Consider the following 23,900-nt stretch of genomic DNA (forward strand, 5'->3'; position numbering starts at 1 on the left):
ATTTTTTGCATATCCAAACCAAACTGAGTGCCAACTTCTTGTCTTTTCCCTTAGACGCTTTGCAGCCAATATATTAAGTCCTAACTAACTCCGTTCTCGCACTTAACCACACTCTTGCTTTGTTGGAAATTGCTTGCACATGATTTCAAACTCACCATAGCTACTTTGGATGTCCTCGGATGTTCCAGTATTAACCACATTTGCATTTGAAATTTCTTCCATCCTTCAAACTTACTGACGTCAACAGAAAAGGTTTCCTTTATCAGACTGCGGTTGAAGGAGTCAAGGATGCGTTTGTTTTCTATGTAAGACCGGTAGTGACGCCAACAGCAGGATTTGATGTTATGTTGATCCACCTGCCAGAAATCCAATTCTCGCATAACCACAGCCCCGCATACTTCTAGAGGTACGTGAAGCTCACCTGAAATTAAACACTTCTTGTGTGAGACAGAAAGGTACACTACTCATATTTTTTAAGTTTTGTTTTGATAGGGCTTGTCAGTCATATATCTTTTAAATTGTTCAATATGAACCGCGTTGTATTGTATTTCAGGTCATTAACCAATATATGTTAATTGATTGATTTTATATTGTTGGAATCCGACAATTTTTCGCTCATATGGAGACGTCACCATTACATGTAAAGGGCTGCAAAATTTAGGCCTATTATCGGTGCTTATGGCCTTTAAGATGAGAGGGATCTTTGTCTTGCCACACCTGCGGTGACATGGAGCTTCGATTTTTGCGGTCTCATCCGAAGGACCGCCCCATTTAGTTGCATCTTACGACAAGCAAGGGGTACTGAGGACCTATTCTAACCCGGATCCCTACGGGAACACAATTATGTTACATACCACTATCTATATATGTACTTACTATAAAGCTTACTGGAAGCTTGTGAAGTGCAATTCTTCCTTTAAACGTTAGATGGGATGATCAAAATATCGTTAATGAACTTGTCAGGGAAATTGTAGTGTATTCTTAGTGTAAGACAGAGCCATAAAATGGAAACATCCACACCAGCATCATATCCAGTCTCTATGATAATGATGTGGAATTTCTCTCATCTTGTTTTGAATTTTCGTTTGTTTGTTTGTTTTTACTTTTCGATCTGTTGTGAGATTTAAAAAAAACAAAAACACGTAACACGTATGATATTACTACGCCTTTTACACGGTGGTATAATACAAATGATGAAATGACAGCAAACACATATTGTTATACACTGCAACCAAAGAAAATCTCAGTGTTATAAAACGAGTGATGAAATGACAGCAACCAAAGAAAACCTCTGTGTTATAATACGAGTGATGAAATAAAAGCAAAGAAAAAATAACAAACAAGATAAAAAAACAAAAAAACAAGAGGCCCAAGGGCCTAGAATCGCTCTTCTGATAAATTGTACAACCCCACCATTTCTATTCTTAGCCTCTCAGTATTCTAAATCTTTAGTTAAATCCTAAGAATTCAAAAAAAGTAGGTCAATGTGACCTACTTTTTGGTTTACACATTTTGAGAACCCAAGAAATATCAACTAACAAAGTTTGATGATTTTAAGCCAATTAGTATCTGAATATTGAAATATAGCTGTCAAATTCCAATCGTAGGTCATGGTGACCTACTTTTTGGTCAGCGAACTCCGAACATGCAAGACCCATCAACTGACAAAGTTTGATGACTGTAGGTCAAATAGTATCTGAAATATATAAATATAGCCGTCCAATTCCAAAAGTAGGTCAAGGTGACCTACTTTTTCGTCAACACCCTTCAAACATGCAAGACCCAACAACTGAAAAAGTTTGATGACTGTAGGTCAAATAGTATCTGAATTATATAAATATAGCCGTCCAATTCCAAAAGTAGGTCAAGGTGACCTACTTTTTGGTCGACACCCTTTGAACATGCAAGACGCATCAACTGACAAAGTTTGATGACTGTAGGTCAAATAGTATCTGAAATATATAAATATAGCCGTCCAATTCCAAAAGTAGGTCAAGGTGACCTACTTTTTGGTCGAAACCCTTCGAACATGCAAGACCCATCAACTGACAAAGTTTGATGACTGTAGGTCAAATAGTATCTGAAATATATAAATATAGCCGTCCAATTCCAAAAGTAGGTCAAGGTGACCTACTTTTTGGTCGACACACTCCGTAGACTCAAGATGCATCAACTGTCAAAGTTTGATGATTGTAGGTCAATTAGTGACTGAAATATATAAATATAACTGTCAAATGCCAAAAGTAGGTCACAGTGACCCATTTTTTGGTCGATACACTCCGAAGACTCAAGATGCATCAACTGACAAAGTTTGATGATTGTAGGTCAAATAGTGTCTGAAATATAGTAATTTAGCTGTCAAATACCAAAAGTAGGTCACGGTGACCTATTTTTTGGTCGACACAAACCGAAGACTGAAGACGCACCAATTGACAAAGTTTGATGATCCGAGGTTTTACAGTGCCCAAAATATGCATCTAAAATTGAAAATGTGAAATTTGAATATCTGCAAAATTCAAAAAGTAGGTCACTGTGACCTACTTTTTTTTTATAAATATGTTTCAAGGCCTCAAGATACATCAACTTACAAGATTTGATGATTCTAAACCTCTCGGTATTTGAAATAACAACTTAAGGTAGCGACGGATAGCAACCACGTGATCAGTAAAAATTGTGTATTTTCACGTGAATTCATTTTCCGGAATTCCTTACTCCGTCAGAGAATAGTCGAAAAACAAAAAGGGGTTCCGAAAGTGTTTTGTTGCTGTGACTGACTCGCCTACAGAAAATATGCACATACCACATAAGTATACGTCAATGTCTGTAATAATGGTAGATCAAATGTTCCATCCGTGTGAAACTTTTTGCTAATCGAAATGTTAAACCAACCACCAATCCATGTACATAGATGCGCTACGTAAACAAAGTTGTTGATTGATGCATCGTAATGTCCGAGTGCTGCATGCTGAGAGATTAAATACTGTTTATACAGTCATTGAGAGGCTAAACAAAGTTTCTTGCAAGAAGAGGAAGTTGGTGGATGCATTCAACTTGGACAACGAAATCATAGTTTCGTTTGGTGAGTGAAAAAAATGCCATAAATTTGTATTCAAAAGTTCAGCTCACATTTCCTCTGCTATTTCACAACGCGATTTATAATAACATCTGTAAGTTTAAACACACGACATACAGTAGATGTATTATTTTGTATGTATATATGTATTCCATATGTGCATAAAATATAACTCCCACCTGTGCATGTGATTGTAAACGAACGGATGTCATGTAAATGTATACCACATTTGTAAACATGGGCTCTCACAACTCTTTTATTAAGAAAATAATAATATCGTTATGAAAATAACCGTTACGAAAATAGCATACCTTGAACTACATGTATAAAAGTAATGAAAAACAAATATCTGTATAGACCTACTATCTAGGGGTATGAGGGAACCGGATAAAAAGTGGAGGGGGGATGTGTTGAATTATAATTCCCTAGACTATAGTATACATATACTATTACTTTGAAATTTCAGTGACCTAAGAAATATATCAAACCTGAAGTTTCGTGTTTCACACAAACATGTAGGTTGGCAAAACCTTTTTAAATAATGTAAATTAATCACAAGTCTGCATATGCCCTCTCATAGGCAAATGTATGCACTGTATGTATAAGTAAGATATGTATACTACACGTATGCCCTTCTCTTGACCCACATTTTGTAAATAAAACAGATATGATAAGTCTATGGCAGTTTATGAAAACATATATACATGTCATCTCATTGCAATTTATAATTTTGAAACATCAGTATTTAAATTTTAACTGAATATGTGTCGAGACACAGTTTTAAAATTCACATTGTCTGACGCAATCTAATTACTCAATGGTATAATATAGACCTAACTGTGCAAATATCAATTATGATGATCTTTTTTCTAGGCATCAGCCTGAAGACCGAGGGAGGTTAGATAGGACCAGTGCAGGTTGAAGTGGATTTCGAGGCAACAAGTATAACAGCAAGAGAGGTACTATATTTTTTTTTGATAAACGTTTGTAAAGACAATTCTGAGTATATCAGATATTCATCTTTTTTGCTATATTTAAATATATTTATCTATATTTTGAACAGGTACTCCATTTACAGTGATGATGACATATCCCCTGGACCCCCACAACTCCACAAACTTAAAAATGTTTGATCAAGTTCCGAAGATTAAAGAACTACTGCAATATTTGGGACTGGATGAAAAACATTAATTCACTTATATGAGCTCAGAGCAGTGGATGTTATACAACATACAGTGTACTTTAAACTAAATTGTGAATTTAAGGGAAAACAAGATCATGTACTCATATATTACAAGTACATGCCTTTTGAAAGACAATAATATTGCATAGATGTAAAGGAAATTTCAATGTTGATTATTCTTTCTTAGATATATTAGTAAAAAATGTGCACATGATAGAATATCAATTTTATAACTTCAATCAATGTGTTTGAATTTTCTTTGTAATTCAAAATTTAGTTGAAACATACATCATAGATACATTAATGTATATCAAATTTTTAGAAAAGTTTCATAATGGAACTAATTAACCCCCCCCCCCCCCCTTATACATACAGTGAACATAGACCTTCACCTGGGGAAAACTACAGTTACTTAATGCAATATACATGTACATGCATTCTCAGTTATCCAATAGTGAGTTTTTGGTTCCATGTGAAACTACAATTAGAAATCTTAAACTTATGAAAGACACACCTATCTGTGAGGGTAAGATGACTCAGATGGACTTACATGTAGTGATCCATGGGCAGTCCATGGGTCTCTTTCCTTTGATATTAATTATTTATTGAAATATGAAATGGTTATTTAAACATATTTGGTGTATTATACTGTATAGTGATATAAATTTCTATCAAAAAATATGTATAGGTAATAGATTTGGTCCAGTTATTACAAGAAAATGTATAAAAAATAACTAAATATTTAGGCAATCATTGTGAGTGCGAAAAGGTCAACTGCAATAGCACACACTATATATCATTCTTAAATGGCTCATAGAAACTTCTAGTATTGTGAGTTTGAATGCTCAATATGGTAATTTGGGAATGCTTAATCATTTAAGGTCAATAGTTTATCTCTGCTGACTGTATCTCTTAAAATTCATTTCTAGAAGGGAGGGGGTAGGGTTACAAAATCTGACATAGTTTCAGATTAAACCTCATTTGGTATATTTTTTTCTATTCAATATTTTAGATACTACTTGACTTATTGTAAAAATGAAATAAAATCAGAAATTTTATGAGCAGAATTTCGTTGTTGTCAGAAAATGTATGCCTGATAGTATTTGAGAAACGCCATATTTAGGGTAAATTTGGCCAATTGCCAAGTCGAATCATGCCAATGTTTTCCTTAGATGCATTTTGAATTTCTAATCCATGTTGATTTTTTATCTGTTTGTGTTTAATTTACATAACTATATATGACAAACAATATTTCTGGTGTCAATAAATTTTTTTATTGGCTTTTGTGTTAATTTGCTCAATTTTGGCATTTTTTGCCTTTTGGGGCTGCAAAAGAGGGGATTTCAATCTCGCTTTCCTCGAAAATTAACCTGATTACTTTTGTTGATTTTTTGATATGTTTTAGGATAAAGTCAAAATGTTATAATAAATAAAATTGAAAACAATTGAATGAGCGGTTTTTTGGGGGCTAGCTATCAATAGCTACCTTAAAATATATCTATAAATGATAAGCCATAAAATTCAGAAAGTAGGTCACGGTGACCTATTTTTCAGTTGACACATTTCAAGGTCCCATGATCCACCAACTGACAAGTTTTGATGATCATAGGCTTCAAAGTGTCCAAGATATGCATCAAAATTAATTTTAAAATAAATACCTGCAAAATTCAAAAAGTAGGTCACCGTGACCTACTTTTGAGACAACTTGACACAAGGTCCTAAGATGCATCAACTGTCAAAATTTGATGATCCTAGTCCTTATAATGACTAAAATATCAAAGATTTAAGGAAATATAAATTTAGGTCAACTTTGAAGTGACCTTGAGACCACGCCCTTTGCCCCAGGGTAATGCCTTGAACAATTTTTAATCTACAACATATCCTCATCCTTATGTGTAAGTTTGGTGATAATCTGCCCTGTGGTTCTTGAGAAGAAGATTTTTTAGCAACCACTACTTTTGTTTGTATTTTCCTGATTATCTCCCCTTGTTAAAGGGTCACATCCCTCTATTTAGTATGTTTGAAAGCCCTTGGGCCAATGATACCCTGTAACAAATTTGAAAAAAATTGGCCAAGGGGTTCTTGAGTTATAGCCCTTTTTCTAAAAAGTTTACGCACACCGCACAAATGGCCATAGCATTAGCTCTTTGAGCCTTCGGCTCAGAAGAGCTAAAAAACCTCTGCGTAGTAACAGCAATATCAATTTATCGCTAGATAGAAAGTATAGCAGGTTTTCTCATATAACCATAAATTCATTTTTTGTTCTGTAGTTGTAATGTAAAATGGATTTAATCTCCCCTGATCGATCTATATTATGTACATGTATATTACTGATGTCAAACAGTTAAGGACGCTCCACGCTGCAAGAATCGGAGGATACCTCAGACTTCTACATCTATCTCAGAATCATCAGTACAAAAATTAAAGAGGTAAAGACTTTCCGCCGTTTGAATATTCTTTAATGATTTGTTCCTGGGTGGAAATGTGGTCTCCCTTGAAGATCCGGAATCAAACGAGAAGTTTTCTGCAAGTCTTTGAAATAATATCGATTCAGACACAATCAAAACAGACGCACTTCGTCTGTTCAAGAGAACTGATGAATGTAAAGTTCTTGTAAACTATGAAGAAAAAATCAATAGTAGAACAAAGATTATGATTACTAGCACTGGAACCACCCCCAGAAGAAAACACGGCAGTGATCTCTCTCTTATCATATACATGTATATCCACAACCCCCGGCAGGAGCGGTAATGGGTATTCATTGTAATAGTGAATTCCTCTATGTTATATATAATGATAGCATTAATAATGATTAAGAAAATCCTGGAAATCACAGACACTACCGTGGCGGAGTGATATGGTGTATGGAAGTAAAAGGTTCAACTGACGAGTGAATGTCAGAAACACGCGTGTCAACAGTACAATCTTTCAGAGAATCATAAACCGTTTAACTACAGTATCAGATGTCTGTGTTAGCGGAACAATGCTGACGAGTGGTTCCAGTAGTCATCCAGGAACTTTTCCCCTTTCTTAACAGCCACTGAACAGGCGAAGACGCATTACAAAGATTATCCTAAGAACTGGCAGTATGAACAACTTAGCTACTCCAAACATGTGACAGTTTTCCTCTGATATTTCTACACGGCTATTGTTTACATTTGATATTTCTGTCATTTTTTTTTCTATACCTATTTTCCCCATCTCCTCGATTGGAAGAGTTTATGTATGATTTCTAGGTTTCAATTTTATAGTGTGGTAATGTTACTGTACATCGTTTATCGGCTTAGTTAGCTCGATCACCAAGGTAATTTTGCAACGGTTAGGGTTTGATCTCCAATTCATCCTAAGATTTCCCCCCTGTTTTTCCTACAATCATTTGGTAATGTTCTGTAATGCACGACAGTTTATTTCAAAATTTCACTTGCACACAACCAGGAAGTATCAAAATCTGATAACTCTAAAAACAGAGCTGATTTTGTACCCCAAGTTGGTTTTATTTTTGTAGAAACAAGATAGGATGCAAATGAATCGTACATGAAATGTCACAAAACACTCATGTCACAGAAACATTGCGTATGACATTAAGCTTGACAACACTCTGAACCCTGTTCACACTCCATTGGTCAAATGTCGGTCCTTTTTTCTCTACTGAAATCAATTCTAGAAATAAATTATTCAGATGGCAGAGGGAACTGCAGATGGCTTTTCCAGATGAATTCCAGAGGGAACCACAGATGGCTTTTCCAGGTGAATTCCAGAGGAAACCAGATGGCTTTTCCAGAGGAATTCCAGAGGGAGACACAGATGGCTTTTCCAGAGGAACCGCAGACAGATGTTGAAGGATTAAACAAATCCGGTAGATCTCAAGATTTCATGTATGAAATAAAAAAGTTTTGATGACGATTAACTTTTATGTTAAATCTTTAAATTAATAAAAAAAAAAAAAAAAAAAAAAAACACGCCAAAAAATTCATATTGCTATCACAGAATATATATTTGCAATTATCATTTAATTATCTATGTCGGTCGGATGGGAAGTTAGCGGGTGCCCCGTGTCGAGGATAACAACTCCTTTGGCGTGTAAAAAGTCGTCTGATTATCGATAAAGAGAAGGCTAACTGGGAGTCGTCAGGGAAACACAAAACCGATCATATTTCATTGACTTAACCGCCGTAAAATGGCTGAAATATTGCCAAAAACGGCGTTAAACCCAAATCAATCAATCTCTAGAAAATCGATGAGATAGGATTGTTGAGATTTCGACCAAGTCACACTGACATGATTCTCCTAGATCTAGAAATATTTAGTCAATATCCAATGCATGTACTATATACTTGTAGAATTCTTGTTTTTTCTCAACGAACCAGTTGGTTCAAACCTAATGTTGCTGCATTTACTTTTACAAAGAAATACATTCTGGTTGCTTCATGAGGAAATTAATGCTTATAACCTTTCCAATCAACATCAGTAAAGGACATGACAGTCATAAAGCAAAATTGTGTTCATTAAAGTAAATATTTCAATTGAAAGAGGCCATTTTCTACTTCCATTATTAGTTATAATCTCAATGTAGCTTCAAGGTCTTGTGTAGAAATGACAGAACTTGTGCTATTTAAAACGTCGCTGCGTTTCCTAAAGTTCTGAACATTGTTTTGATTTCATAACCTTTTCTTTTATACGTATTTGTATTTGTATCTGTTATGTAGACAGGGATTTTCATGCAATACTATATTAACATATTTACGGTCAATACAATGCTCTGACTACCTGAGAAATACGATATTCACCGACCTCTCTCCAGGACCTTTGTATTGACCGAGAAAATGTCGATTGTTATAACACGATTATATAATTCAAACATCAAAATTGGCTACTAAAACATGTAGGACGTTGACCAAACGATGCCCGATCGGTCATCTTTAGATCGGGTTTGATATTACTATAATTCAACACGTGTTACTGCAGTGTGTTGATTGATTGATCTTACATCGTTTATCGTCCCTCTCGAGAATATTTCACTCATATGGATACTTCACTCATATGGAGATGTCATCATTGCCGATGAAGGGCTGCAAAATTTAGGCCTGTGTTTGAGGCCTTTGAGCATGGAGGGATCTTTATCGTGCCACACCTGCTGTGACAAGGGGCCTCGGTTTTTGCGTTCTCAGCCCCATGTAGTCGCCTCTTACGACAAGCAAGGGGTAATGAGGGTCTATTCTAGCCCGGATCCCCACGGATTTACTCCAGTTTGTGACAGAAATCGCCTTTTTTTTCAATACAACCCCAAAATAGTCGAAGTGAGCTGGGACACGTTATTTATTGAGTGACCAAAAATAATAGTCAATCATATCAAATTTGAAAATCCCCAACTTAATTTTGGCCTAATTTTAGAGAAATCGAATGTTATATTCACCTCGAAGGCACGTGCAGGTGAAAATGACGGTATGTTTTTCCTGACTTAATTATTGGATATCGGCCAATCAGAAAGGACGGGGTTATTCAATCATTATTAATGAAATACTTTATCAAGCTGTTAATGTATTACAGGTTTTTCCATTCTTGTGGGGGACGAGATACAGCGTAAGCTATACTGACGTCACAATCCAGATTCGCAATAATTGTACATCCTAAATTGACGGCAATCCCTTGTGTAATGGTAAAAGGGATGTGTTCTGGTCATCTGACAGAAACCAGCCAAAGAGACGTTATTAGCACCATTAATAATACATGACCAAGAGCGAGCAAACACGACCTAATTAAATTAAGGATCTCTCGATACAACCGCTTGCATAACTTATAAGTCAGTGATAAGATTTAACATTTTCCCTGGAGATTGTTCGACACATCCCTGCGACACGCAACCTAGTTCCTCTCCGAGTGATTTTATCTTAGAGGAAAACAGAAAAGGGTGTAGTATGGACCGTCTGACAACCGGTTTTCACGGCATGGCTGACATTAGCACTCCGCTGTAATATCTGCAGGGTTTAGTACATTATAAATGCATCAATTATCACGGTGCACGACACTGCACATTGAAAGGCTGTGTCGCTATTCAATGGAAATCGATCCGACTTGCATACACGCATTTCAAAATTTCCGCAGACGTATTCCATTGTCTGCTTATATAATGCATTCATTGAAATGCACTTAGCAAAAACATTTAAGTTAATGATATCATTTCATGATTATTTTTTAAGATAACGATGTTAAGTTAAAAATCAACTTAATTTGCTGGCGACTAAAATTCATTATCCACAGCATCATCAGATCACGATTTCAAACGTCAAGAATTACAACGAAACACGAGGACTGCCTTAACACAACCGCGCAAGATTCTGAAAATGTGTATTTGAGTTAGGATAATTGTAGCTTATATACATGTATGTACATGTACACCTTTTAAAATGACAATATGCCCGATTGTTCATTTAAACTCCTCATTAATGAGCCGTTCCTAGCTAAAAGGACCCTTAAATATATCATATTAGAGCAATGTTGATTGTCGTTAAAATATTACAGTCAATCAAAGATGACAACCAACTCGTGATTGGTAATCATGACCGTTTTCTTTAGCAGTATGCAATAAAAAAAAATGTTAAAACACAAAAATATACCCCCACGAAAACTTATATGACCTCGAAACATGATACTGGATTTTAGAGACAAAATTGATATCGCACTAAGGAATTAAAACTGTCTGATTTCCTTTTAAGACGAAGAGTTACCATACTTTCGTGATTAGGGAAAAACAATCGAGAATTAAACTTACTGCTATGTTGTGAATTTACCGGATGGTGGTTTGGTAGTAAATGCATAATTTACAATTTTTCATGTTGTAAATTCTACAATTTAATATACTAGCACCGTGTTCGTTCAAAATATACACTGTAACAAAACACATAAAACTGAAAGCAAGCCAGTCATCAACAGTAATTCACACAGGAATAAAGATTTGTCGGAAAAGCCTGGAGTTAAAATTCTTGAAATTATCCATAACTTTATTATTCATTTTCTATTGTACAATTATTTTGAAAGAAATCTTCGTTGTTTTCAGTTTTAATTCCTTTTGATCTTTGAGCACTATAGTAATTCAATATTTGGAGAATTGAATTTGTACACAAAAATATTAATATATATCCATGTATCAACTTCTTCATGTAAGAAATGAACAGTGATACCATTATCAGTATACATGCATACTATATATATTGAACATTTCTGTAGTTTGATATTTAGGAGAGGGCGTTTTTAAGTTGTAAGAACTTGTGCCCAATCCTTTTGTCTTTAATATCTTGACAATAAAATATGTTCAATTCTATTCAATATCATTATTTTTTCTTACCAATTTTTTGTGCAATGCGAATTTTCGAGAACGATTTGAACGAAACTTTGGGATCTGATATATATTGATTTGAACCTTTTCGTGTTTAATTTTTTTGGCAGTTGATGACGTCACTTCCTGTCTGGAGATATCGACGATTTTTCGATTTACAGAGGGTTGGCTTGTCCAAGAAACTACTCTTAAATGATTTAAAGGAACTGGTTCACGGGGATGGTGAAAAATATCATTTTTTAATGTTAGATATAACTTATTTAAAGTTGATAACCAACATTTGGACCTTTTTTAGACAAAGATAATAACAATATTTTACATGTAGCTCAATTCTGTGTTATGTAAAGAAGACCCAAGCCTTGTTTATGTTTACAAACAAAATAATGAAATGTTTATTTGGTAATTCAAAACGCATACTAATTTTGCACGGACACAAATTTAACTATTAATGGCACATATTACCCAAATAATATTTGAAACTGAGATCGATAACCATACATTTTCCAAACTTTGTAACCAATAACAAGCCGTAATCTGTGTTTACACTACATATACTGAACTCTCTAATGAGCTTCTGTCATGACGCATAGACGTAGGGTTTTGTAAAATCCTTTAAACACATTAGACAGTAGATTTCGGTCCTTAAAAGTGAATGTTATAAGGAAAATCGTGAATGAGTCCCTTATAAAGTTCAGACTTTTAAGAATGTTAAGAGAAAGGTTGTACATTGTACATGTAGGTGCGTCTCGAGGTATTTAGATCTGTCTGGCTCAAAAGACACCGTGGTTTGGTAGCGCCCGAAAATTAGCGTAAAACTTTTTCAGATAATATTTCCTCTTTCTTTAATTGGTTGTTAGGGCATCGAGAAAAGGAGCTACCAATTAGGGGTTCAGTGGGGCCGAAAATATCTAATCTATAGCTTACTTTCTGATATGTTACAGAAGCAAATATGTTCATCTTAAGGATCAGCAACAATATATCATGATATCTAAATCATAAGATACGCAGTAAGGGGTCAGAAGGGGCCCGATTACTTAATCTTTATTTCTTATTATGTCGAAAACGAGAAATAGTTGGATAAGTATTATAAAATAGAGTATGTTCAAAACAACGTTCTACATAATACGCCTTTTCGCTAAACGGTCCCATTAGGGACTTGAAGATGAAGCCCTTAAGCATTTCTTTTCTAAATATTTCAGAAACGGAAAAGAATTTCTAACAGTAGTTGAACAGAAAGTGTTTACAATCATTAGAGTGTTTGATATGTAGAAAAAGGGACTGATCCTTCAAATTAGGGGCCAGCAGGTCTGAAAGTCTTTTATTTAGAGCTTTTTAATGATCAAGATTTAGTTGTATACTTAGAGGTGGCAATATATTCATATTAACGATCTGTAACTGAAGATGATATTATTTTGATCGTGCGTTACGTAACTATGGTCTTATGGGACCGGATTGCTTTCATCTTTGATTTTTTATTCATCTCGAAAATAAAAAATATTTTGATTAGCAGTATTGAAAAAAAAAAATGTTGAATATAATGCTTTAAACAGTATGCAACCTTTTCATTTTCGCAAACTTGTTCCATTAAGGACTTGAAGGACCAGCCCCTAAACCATTTTTTTTCTAGATTACTCTTAGGAATTTCTGAACAGTTGTTAAACAAAACGGGTTCAAAATCATCAGAACTTTCTTTTGAGAGAAAAAAGGACTGATCCTTAAAATTCTATATTTCTATGAACGATTATCTCGAGCAAACTTCCATATCTTAACAAAACTCAGACGGGAGACCTTATCGTTGCTCGCAACGGTATCTTATCTAGTTATTATTATCATTATATTTATCATCATGTTCGTTTCAATTTTACTGATATTCGTGTTCTTCGGTTTTGTAGACGTGAAGATATAAAGCTTTGATGAAATAAAACACAGGGAGAAAACCTAATATGATTGCCCATTTCTGCGATTTTAATCTTTCTTAATAAACCAAATGATATTGAAAGAAAAATTCTATAAAAGAGATTTACACCATGGATTTATGAACCCTTGTTGATTTAGGGCTGTGGAGAATCTACTCCCAAGGGTGTAAAAATTAATTTATAGATTATGTAGTCTGGTAGAAAAATATTCTATCAATATCTTTAATCTACAAAAATCAGATGTGTTCGACAGAAGCTCGTCTTCATGTGGTACCTTAATATCACTCGTTTTGTTGGGTTTCTGGTGCATTTCTTTGCCGTAATAAGTTTTTAGATACTTTTTGTTGATAACCTTAAAATACCCAACTGGATGTTTTCTATGAAAGTATACCACATTACGTGTATTTTTATTAGATCTTAACTGTAGATCATTGAGCAAAATTGGATTGCATATTGGTTGCAATATTGCTCTTCATTATAAAAAAACCCCTGACTAAATACTCAAAGGGACAGAAGACATACCAGATGGGTATTTGTTGCATATATATGCGAGGCGTTTACATGTATTTTAAGTTTAATATCAATTCCATAACACTTGATAAGCTGTCATAGGAATCATAACACCCAGATATCTGTTTACGTTTAATATTTCATGACCCCATATAAAAAGCTAAAAATATTACATAGAGCCCGATGCTTGTCAATGCTCACGATATGAGTCGCGCATGCGCCGCGATCTCCGGTATTGATCTGTTCCTTTGTTGCTGCGATGCCGAACTGTTGTAAATCATGTTTCAATTATCATAACGTCATTAAAAATTTATTGTCACAAATAATGAAACCGATCATTGCTCATATATTCATGGCTGGTGTGTATTTAATTACACTCAGGACGCGGGGATTATAGTACATACCTGTTATTAAAGGTACATGGTCATATAATCAGTATGCAATCAATGCACTCATAGTCGTTAATCATATAATTAATGGGTCGTTAATCATATAATTAATGTGTTTTCTCAATTTTGTATGTGTTTTGGTTTTTTTGTTGGTGGTGGTGTTTTGTCTGTTTCCTTTTATGTTTGTTTTTTTTATCCGGTTTACTATTTTTGGTTTTGTTTCTGCTTTTTTGTTGCTGTTGTTTTGTTTTGCAATTGTTCTTTTTTGTTGTTGTTGTTGCATAAACAGATTTGTTTGATTATGAAAACTAAAGGGTCTTACTTTTGGAATATCCATACTCTAGTTATCATAATCTGCCTTTCACAGTCAAACAAATAAGGGGATACCATTGACTATCGCATGATAAGATTAGGGTGAAATATGGTAACATTACGAGATTCTTGACTATTTATTTCTAAAGTTGAGGGTAACGTCATGAATCCTCTATCCTTCTGACAACGTTCTGGATTCTCAGCTATCCATTAAATGTCTTCATTCTTATCATTGTGTCATTGTTTTTTTGTAATGAAACATATTATTTTTGTGAACGTGAACTGCACCAAAAGAGCATGCCGTTTCATCTAGTGTTAACTTTAATTTACATATATGGTTTAAGAATGAAATGTACAATTTGAACTGCATACAGTTTGTCTATTCTTTGTGTGGTGATGGAGAAGAGCCCTGGGATAACTAGGCCTACATGTATATCCCAAAGATTAGGGAGTAATGTTGATACCTATTAATTCAAATGTATTTCACTGTGAATATTTCACCCTTTGTTACACTTAAAAACACACAAAAAGAAACATTTTGCTGTCTCAGCTGTGAGTGAAGAGCAATATTTGAAAAGAAATGAATTTTATTTTTGAAAACACCTTAATAACACGGCGCCTCACACCGACATACTTCATGAAGCGCTTCAAGAAAAATATACCGACGTCAAGCGTTGCAGTTCACACCCTCATGTTTTTTCAAAACTGAAGTATATTAATATACGCATTGTTTACGACTGCAACGCATTCATGAGGAAATACCCCTCATTACAATTTGTAGGGATATCAAAGCCAAACAGATGTGAATGTAAATATCTCTACATGTATTTAGTAGCTTGACATCTCGGGCTATAGTGTTATACAAATTCTCCCTAGTTTGGACACTCGCTACGAAACTGGGAGATCCGGGTTAGATTTATGGTACAGGTGCCACGTCATATCTAAGATGTATAACACAAGTAGTCAGTGTTCCTTCGACAAACGCCTGGAAGTAGAAGTGAAGTTCCCTGTGTCACGGAAGGCGTTGGTATGAAGAAATAGCGAAAATAAACGATCAGTGATCAATCTCATAATTCCTATAAAGAATACAAAATCGAAAGTAGGGCAAAGACGGTCCCCTGGACACATCAGGTGCATAGGAGGAATAAGCATCCCCTGTTGGTCGGTCATACACGCCGTGAGCCCTATATCTTGATCAGGTAAACAGAGTAATCCAGTAGTCAAAATTAGTATGTAAAGAACGGTCTAAAAATTGATACGAAACACGTCAGGCAGCATTCGACCTAATGGCAGGTTGTATTTATAAAGCAAGATCGTTATACTGACCATAGTATTTGCTAAAACGGACAGTAAAAAAATGTTGAAACCCGTGTGACATCAACTTATTGGTCAGTAGCCTGCCTCGATTTAAAAACTGATCATACACAGAACATGCTCTTGCGTATCGAGTCAGTTGAAAGACATTACAAACAGGTGGTGATGAATTACTGCTACATGTATATATATATATGGGAAGCTGACGATGGACAAAATGGAGTGACTCTCTCTCTCTCTCTCAAAAAGTTGAGTTGTTAGTTTGTCGTTAACATCTATGTCCAATAAAATATCTAAGTAAACAACAGGTGAGGAAGACGCTGTGGTGTCTTTCATTTCAAGTTCTAAATGAAAATTAGTATTGTGTTATTAGATAAAACGTCGTCGATATATCAAAGAACTTTCACCGCTACGCCCGTAAGCGCCATGTATAAATCGAAGAACTTTCACCGCTATGCCCGTGAGCGCCATGTATAAATCAAAAAAGTTTGTGGTACTTCTCCTAAAGCTCGTGACGATCATACATGAATAAAAAATTCGAATGGGACGTAAAAATAATGGGACATCCCCAACATAAAGATAAAAAACAAAATTCTTCCTGCAATCGTTTGTATCTCATTAGCTGAACACTGAAATTCCGTAGCGTAATGATACATATGTAATAATGATAACGATATCTGGGCGTTTCACAAAATTCTCTTATGACTATGATCAAAATAGAGTTGTATGCAATAAAATCTGTTAAAACGGTTCCATTCAAACGCTTCTACATAAAATAAAACAGCCCCCTCTTGCTGTGGTAATCCACTCGACATTTAGATATATCTCTTAGCAATATTCTTTTTGATTGAAATGTTGATTTGGTTAATTCCAGTGAACTCGAAATAAAAGATACTACAGAGTCTTCCATCTTTGCTTCATATTTTGATATTTTATCAAACGCAGATGTCAACGGCAAACTAAAAACACAACTTTATGACAAATGAGATGATTTCGTCTTCTCCATCCTCAACGTCCCATCTACGTCTTGCAATATCACCTGCATATGGTTTTTATGTCTCTCAACTGATTTGATATGCGAGAGCATGTTCTGTGTATGCTCAAGTTTTAAATCGAGACAGGGTACTGACAAATAAGTTGATGTTATATGGGGTTTCGACAGTCTCGTTTAAAGTTAGCATTCTGCAAATTTAATGTCGTTATGATGATATAATTTACAAATGAAAGCTATCACGGGATCAAATGGACGTGTTTTATACCAAATGTTAGGCCGTTCTTTACATACTGATTTTGACTAAGGATTGCTCAGATTGCCTAATCAAGATATACAACTCACGGCAGGTGTGAGCGGTCAACTGAGGATGTTACTCCTCCTAGGCACCTGATCCCACCTCTGGTGTGTCCAGGGATCCATGATTGTCCTTCTCTTGATTTTGTATTCTTTATAGGAGTTATGAGATTGATCAATGTTCGTTATCATTATTTGTTCATCTTATAGACTTCAGTTTCTGATAATCAATGAAATTTCAGTTTTCTGTCTGTATCGTTTCGTAAATTTCGGATCATTAGTGCTGTTAAAAACTTGGTGTAAATATCACATGAACTTTGTTTTGGTTTAGACTGAAGTGCGCTGTGGACAGCAGTAACGGTAGAGGTAGCTTGCATGCAGTCATGTTTGTGTGGTTTGTGTAGGGTTGGGTAGAAGGTACATCTCTCTCCTCCTTCTCTTTTTCTCTCTCATTCTCCTCTCTTTGTACCTCTACCTCCCTTACCCCTATGCCCCATCCCTTCCTCCTCGCCCTTCCCCCTCACCCCGTGTTATCTATCTGCCTTTTACCTTATTTCTCAACTTAAACGGTAAAGAAATACGTTCGAATGAAATATTGAATTATGTGGAAATCAATAAGGTTGGGGTTTTCGTCTTTCTTTCTGTTGGTCTACCGTTATAAACTCGCCGATTCCCTCCCACTTACATAGAAAATTAAGTTGATTAATACCATTTCATAACCTCATCCTGATTTTGAACTGAATGGAATTTGCGTAATGGAACCAAACATGATAATACGTGTTTCCCGAACTACAACACTGTATCAACCGTGTGTATCCGTCGATGAACGGACCATTGAGTCACCCAGTCTTTACCAAGGGCGCTACGCAAGCTTCAGTTTCATGTACGTTATGATTTTTGAAGTAGCCTACTTACGAAACCATATTGCAGAATAACTTCCTCAGTCTCAAAATGTTGTTTTGAAATATAAAAGCCGAGGCGTTAGCATTAACATTTCGTTAGCATTAACATTTCGTTAGCATTAACATTTTGTTAGCATTAACATTTCGTTAGCATTAACATTTTGTTAGCATTACCATTTCGAAACCGAGGAGGTTATTCTGCATCATCCTCGAAAACCAAGAACTTTATTCAACTACGGCTCAAAAATATAAAGTCGATCGTTCACCTATACAAGTACGAAATGGGTCAGTGTGACGTCGTGGCAGTTTCCGAACCAGACTAAGAATACATGTCATTTTGCTGACGATAATGGTGAGCTGGTAGAGAATACTATATCTATTTTGAAAAGATATTTAGTTTGATGTTGATTACAATGAAAGAAAACTACACATACGTGAAAGAGCGTTAACTTGTCTGTGCATCGCCATGTTTGTTTACATGTCTCGGAATGCAGACGATTTTTCAGTCCTTTATAAATTTGTTTTGCACATATATTGATTAATTCTTATAATTATAAAATTGAATTATCAGTTATTGACTTTGTTGTTGTATCAGCAAAACACGAAGTGCAAGTGAGATGTTTATCAATTTTCTCATAGTCAGTTTTATTACATATGAAGGTATATCGCAGAATAATAACCTCGACATTCCTTTCATCTTTGCAATGGTAGAATATGAAAATAAAGAACGCACATGAATCAAAATGTGGGTTGATTATGGGTAGGAGAGGATCCCTATTGATTTTGAGGTCACATGGTCAAGGGTCAATCCACTCTGGACATAATAAGATACTGTCCGCTAATATCTTGAGAACCCTTTGCTTGGTACACTGGTACATGATAACGAGTAGACGACCACTATAAATTTTGGGTTCGTATGGACAAATCAACTGTCAAACTAGACATAGTATTTTAAGAATCATTTGCTTGATCGATACCAAAACTGTGTATACTGGTACATCCTATGGAGTAGATGACCCCTATTGGTTTTGAGTTCACATGGTCAAAGGTCAAGGGGTATTTCACTCTGGACATAGGAAGATAGTGTCCTCTTAATATCTTGAATTGTTTTGGCACTACTATCAATTAAATGATAAATGCATGTGTATCACCCTTTTCAATTTTGCACCACAAGGACATACATGTTTCTGAATAATTTCCTGTTCATATAGAAATAAAGGAACAAACATTGAAAGTCTGTCATTTAACCGTTTTGCATATTCGAGTAATTTTGACGATAACAGAGGTTGATGTTAAAGGGTCTATGCAATGCATTCCAATTTTACGTAGCACCCTCTGGTGGATATTGCCGAGACGCCGTGCAACGTAGGTACGTTCAATATATGACTGACCGAAAGGATAATCCTATTTAAGACTGTGGGTAATTGGCTGCATAACGGCAGATATATTTTAATAATTCATGAATGAAAAGAATCTGATGTTTGAGCATGAACAAATACAAATTTGATAGACTTGCAATCACCCACAGACTATCAATGTAAGTACACGACTGGTCGTCTGGCGGAACTAATGGGTGGAGCCAGACGATTTAGATGTACAGCACATCCTGTTAGTAAATTTCGAGTTTACTATGGCAGATTTAAAATATAGAGAGCAATATACTACTACCACCTCCATTTTCCTCTTACGACCGCGTTCCTCTCTTTTCCCCTCTTCTTCCCCTCTTTTTCTTTACCCTTTCTCTCTCAGCTTTCCTTTTCCCCTACTCTCTTGCCCTCCTTACCCATTCAATCGCGGTAGCCTAGTGTACGGAACTTGCTTCACAAACAGGAGGCACAGATTCGAGTCTCATTTCCGGCATCACGTTAAGCCTATGGTGTTTATTGATTGATTGATTATCTATAGTTTAACGTCCCTCTTGAGAATTTTGCACTCATATGGAGACGTCACCATTGCCTGTGAAGGGCTGCAAAATTTGGGTCTATGCTCTGCGCTTACGGCCTATGAACAGGGAGGGATCTTTATCGTGCCACACCTGCAGTGGCAAGGGGCCTTGGTTTTTGCGGTCTCATCCGAAGGACCGTCCCATTTAGCCTCCTCTTACGACAAGTTGGTGGTACTGAGGACCTATTCTAGCCCGGATCCCCACGGGAATTAAAGTGTTTAACAAACATGTAGGTAGTGCCTGTTCCTGTGCCAAGCACCCGGCATTAGAAGTGAAAGTCATGGGTGTTTCGAATGTGATGAAAGGTGAAGATAACAAACAGTGATCAATCTCATAGCTCCTGTAAACAATACCAAATAGATAGTTGGGCAAACACGGACCCCTGGACACACCAGAGGTGGGGATCAAGTAAACGGAGTTATTCGTAGTCAAAATCAGTGTGCCAAGAACGGTCTAACAATTGGTATGAAACATGTCAGACCTTAAAAATAGAGGTACCATGTCACTGCAGAATTTGGCATGTTATAGAACTTTCATTGTTAATGTCATAACCGTCATACATGGCTCAGAATTTTAGGCACTTAACTTAAACCTGGTGACGTCTCTATACGAGTGAAAAAAATCTCGAATAGGAGGTAAAGCACCGTACAAACTCCTCCTCACCCCTTTCCAGTTCTCTCTTTTCCATTTTCGCCCCTAAATAGAGTCCTGTTATAAATTTTGTATTTTCACCTCAAATCAGTGAATCAAGAAAATTTCAGCATCACACACGTTTGGGGAACTTTTGAAAAAAATACAAAGAGAAAATATTTTGAATATTAAATCATTGATCTACTGTTTGGTTGCCATAGTGAAAAAACAGAAACAACCCAACAAGAACAACAACCATGTTTGTGACAATCAAAAAAAGAAGAAAATCAAAGGGTTCTATACTCAGTACTATTTATAACATTCTGAAGAAAATGTAGGTCAAATGAAATATATAGATTACATCATATGATTGGCAATCTCCGTTTATTTGTGAAACTTAAGCCTAACTCTCTATGTTGTACTGCTTATAGAAGTTATGGGATTGATCACTGTTCGTTATCTTCGTCTTTCATGTTAGTATTTTTTATATAAATTCTTCAACCGGTGAATTAGCTTTCAATCAAAAGTTTCAGGAAGCTAATTTAAAAAAAATTATTTGTTTATACATATCTATATTTATCCTTGAATTCAAATGAACACTATTTTATAGAATATGGAAAGGAAACAAAAATGTTATTGGTATAAAAAGACCCGCTACAAGAAACCTGTAATTAGGAGATTGATCACTACTCCAGATTTTGAATATGTGTACGTTTTTATTATTAATAATCTTATAGATTCTGAACATGTTCTTTACAAAAGGATTTATAAACTTTTAAGGCAATGAGCGAGAATGTATGCTTGCCAAACTGAATTTAAGTCTGCTTCTTCTGGGTCATGATACTACTAAGCATACCGTGTTAAACCGAGGCAGGTTACTGACAAATAAGTGATGTTACAGGGATTTCAACAATCAAAATTTCGCAAATTCTATGGTTGTTATACATGTAATCATATAATTTGCAAATATAACCTGTCCTTAGATCGAATGCTCACTGGATGCAAGCACTGTCTGACATGTCTCATACCAATTGTTAGACCGTTCTTTACATAGTGATTTTGACAACGGATTACTCCATTTACCTTATCAAGATCTAAGGTTCAAGGAAGGTGTCACCGGTCAACAGGGATGCTCATACCTCCTAAGTACCCGATCCTACTCCTGATGTTTCCATGGGTCAACGTTTGCCCTGCTCTAAATTTTGTATTTTCATAGGATTTGTGAAATTGATAACTGTTCGTTATCTTCAATTTTTCATGCCGTGATTTTAAAAGTTTGCTGTCAAGTATTCAATGATTTCTTTTGATGCAATACCGTCTAGTAAATATCTTATTTATAGAGATATTTGACAATTTTCAGTCTTAAATATGGGATATTTTAGGAATTTTATATTGACAAAAGAAGGTCTGTTCCCTCTAGTTAAAAATAAAATGGATGGCTTATCTATGCATAACTCCAGGGGTCAACCGTCACCACCAACAAGAGTAGCGGGGTTCCTGTCGTGCAACCTGTACTATAAATCTAATCATCAACAACATCATCATTATCATCACCATCTAAATGCATAATTCCATAATGTACATACATATTCTGGTGGTCCAAAAGTATTTTTCATCTATGTGTCAATAATAGTGATCGCTTGGCGGCAAGATCATAAATGGTTTAACAATAGAGAGCAATAATCTTTCATCTGAGAGAAAAATGACAGTGCTAGATTGACTAAGCTGACAGCCGGTAGACATGTTTATGGAGCTATCATAGGACAAAAACACGTCTCAAGGTATATTTAGGATTTCAGCGCAAAGTGGTTTTCAAAAGTGTATATATTGTATGTTATCTTTAGAAAATTTCTAAGAACTAGTTAGAGAGCCCCTAAAATATCTTAAACTATTTCAAGGAAAGAATTACCTCGCCCATCTTGCTTGCGACTTGACGAAATCGCCGCATTGGACGTGTTCAGGGACATTGATAACCCTCTTCATTATTTTGATGACGACTCTAATAGTTTTGGTATAGCCTCTCAAGGTCACTCTCATCCATGATATATGTGAACAGTTACAAAATCAACTACAATGCCCATCTATGAGGTCTTATGCATTCCATGTTTTTTCGCGTAGTTTCCAGGCAGGTGTTGGTGATGTACCCAATATTTCAAGACCAAGTGTTTGGACATTTTAAAAGAGAAGGCCCGGTGTCTTCTTGATGTGGCTAGTGCACATATTGTCATGCCTGTTGAGCCAAATGACTTGGTTCGAAAATGAATGAATTTAGCTCCGTTACCAATGCTGTAAATCACGTTTTATTCGCGAGAACATTATCTACGTGTAATTTCGCGAGACTAGTCATTCTCGAGTATTTTGTTCTCGTAAATAAACTCTTAAAATATGGAATACTTACACAATAGATAATAAATCGCGAAAGTTATGTCTTGTGAATAAATATATGTACATCATTGAATCCCGGTAAAATGAGGTGTCGAGAAATAGCTTGATTAGGTAAACGGAGTAATCCGTAGTAAAAAAAATATCGATCGCAAAAATTATCATTCAATGAATGTCCAAAAAGGATGTCAATTTCTGTATATAATATTCGAGGTTTTTAGAATTCATTCAGAAATTTATACACTTACTTTCTTTTAAAAAATAACGATATTTCAGGAACAATGCAAAACTTTGGTTATGCTGGTTATTGCGTGGAAAATCGCGTTAAATGATGATGATGAAATGGAATCTACTTTCACATGTGTTACCTAACAGGCGGTGTGTGAAATTAATCGTATGCATGTAAACTACTAGGCATTTAACATTACTTCTTCCCGAAATGAAGGCAATTAAACGGCAAATCTTGTAATTTCCCAAGCACACCATTTTCACAGAAAAAAAATCAGCGAAACAGTTTCTGGCAAAGCCTGGAAACTGTAATTTTCGATGTGTAAATTGTTGCAAACGATTCATAAACTGGATGTTTATCTGTGAAACTACATTTAGCGTTTGTGAATTATAGTGTTTGGAATGCGAAAACGGGTTTATCGCTAGATCTGTAAAAAAAAAAAATGCAAACAAATATTTTAGTACTTGTTTATAACTATTCCATTGCCTTGTATT

The 23,900-nt window shown here is 35.4% G+C and overlaps 1 protein-coding gene and 1 long non-coding RNA gene across 3 annotated transcripts in view; one reads left to right on the forward strand and one right to left on the reverse strand.

Moving 5' to 3' along the window:
- The window catches only part of LOC125668378 (potassium voltage-gated channel protein Shaw-like), a 38,242-nt gene that overhangs the window by 3,503 nt on the left and 10,839 nt on the right, over nt 1-23,900 (reverse strand). For both annotated transcript variants that reach the window (XM_048902503.2, XM_056164247.1), the window contains one exon: nt 156-421. In XM_048902503.2, coding sequence (XP_048758460.1) covers nt 156-421 — 266 coding nt within the window. The remainder of the gene's footprint in view (nt 1-155; nt 422-23,900) is intronic.
- LOC125668389 (uncharacterized) lies at nt 2,700-5,537 on the forward strand. The gene is made up of 3 exons (XR_007367553.2): nt 2,700-3,079; nt 3,947-4,032; nt 4,137-5,537. It is a non-coding gene; the product is annotated as an uncharacterized LOC125668389 (long non-coding RNA).

The sequence above is a fragment of the Ostrea edulis genome, chromosome 4, assembly GCF_947568905.1.
Source record: "Ostrea edulis chromosome 4, xbOstEdul1.1, whole genome shotgun sequence".
Taxonomy (NCBI): domain Eukaryota; kingdom Metazoa; phylum Mollusca; class Bivalvia; order Ostreida; family Ostreidae; genus Ostrea; species Ostrea edulis.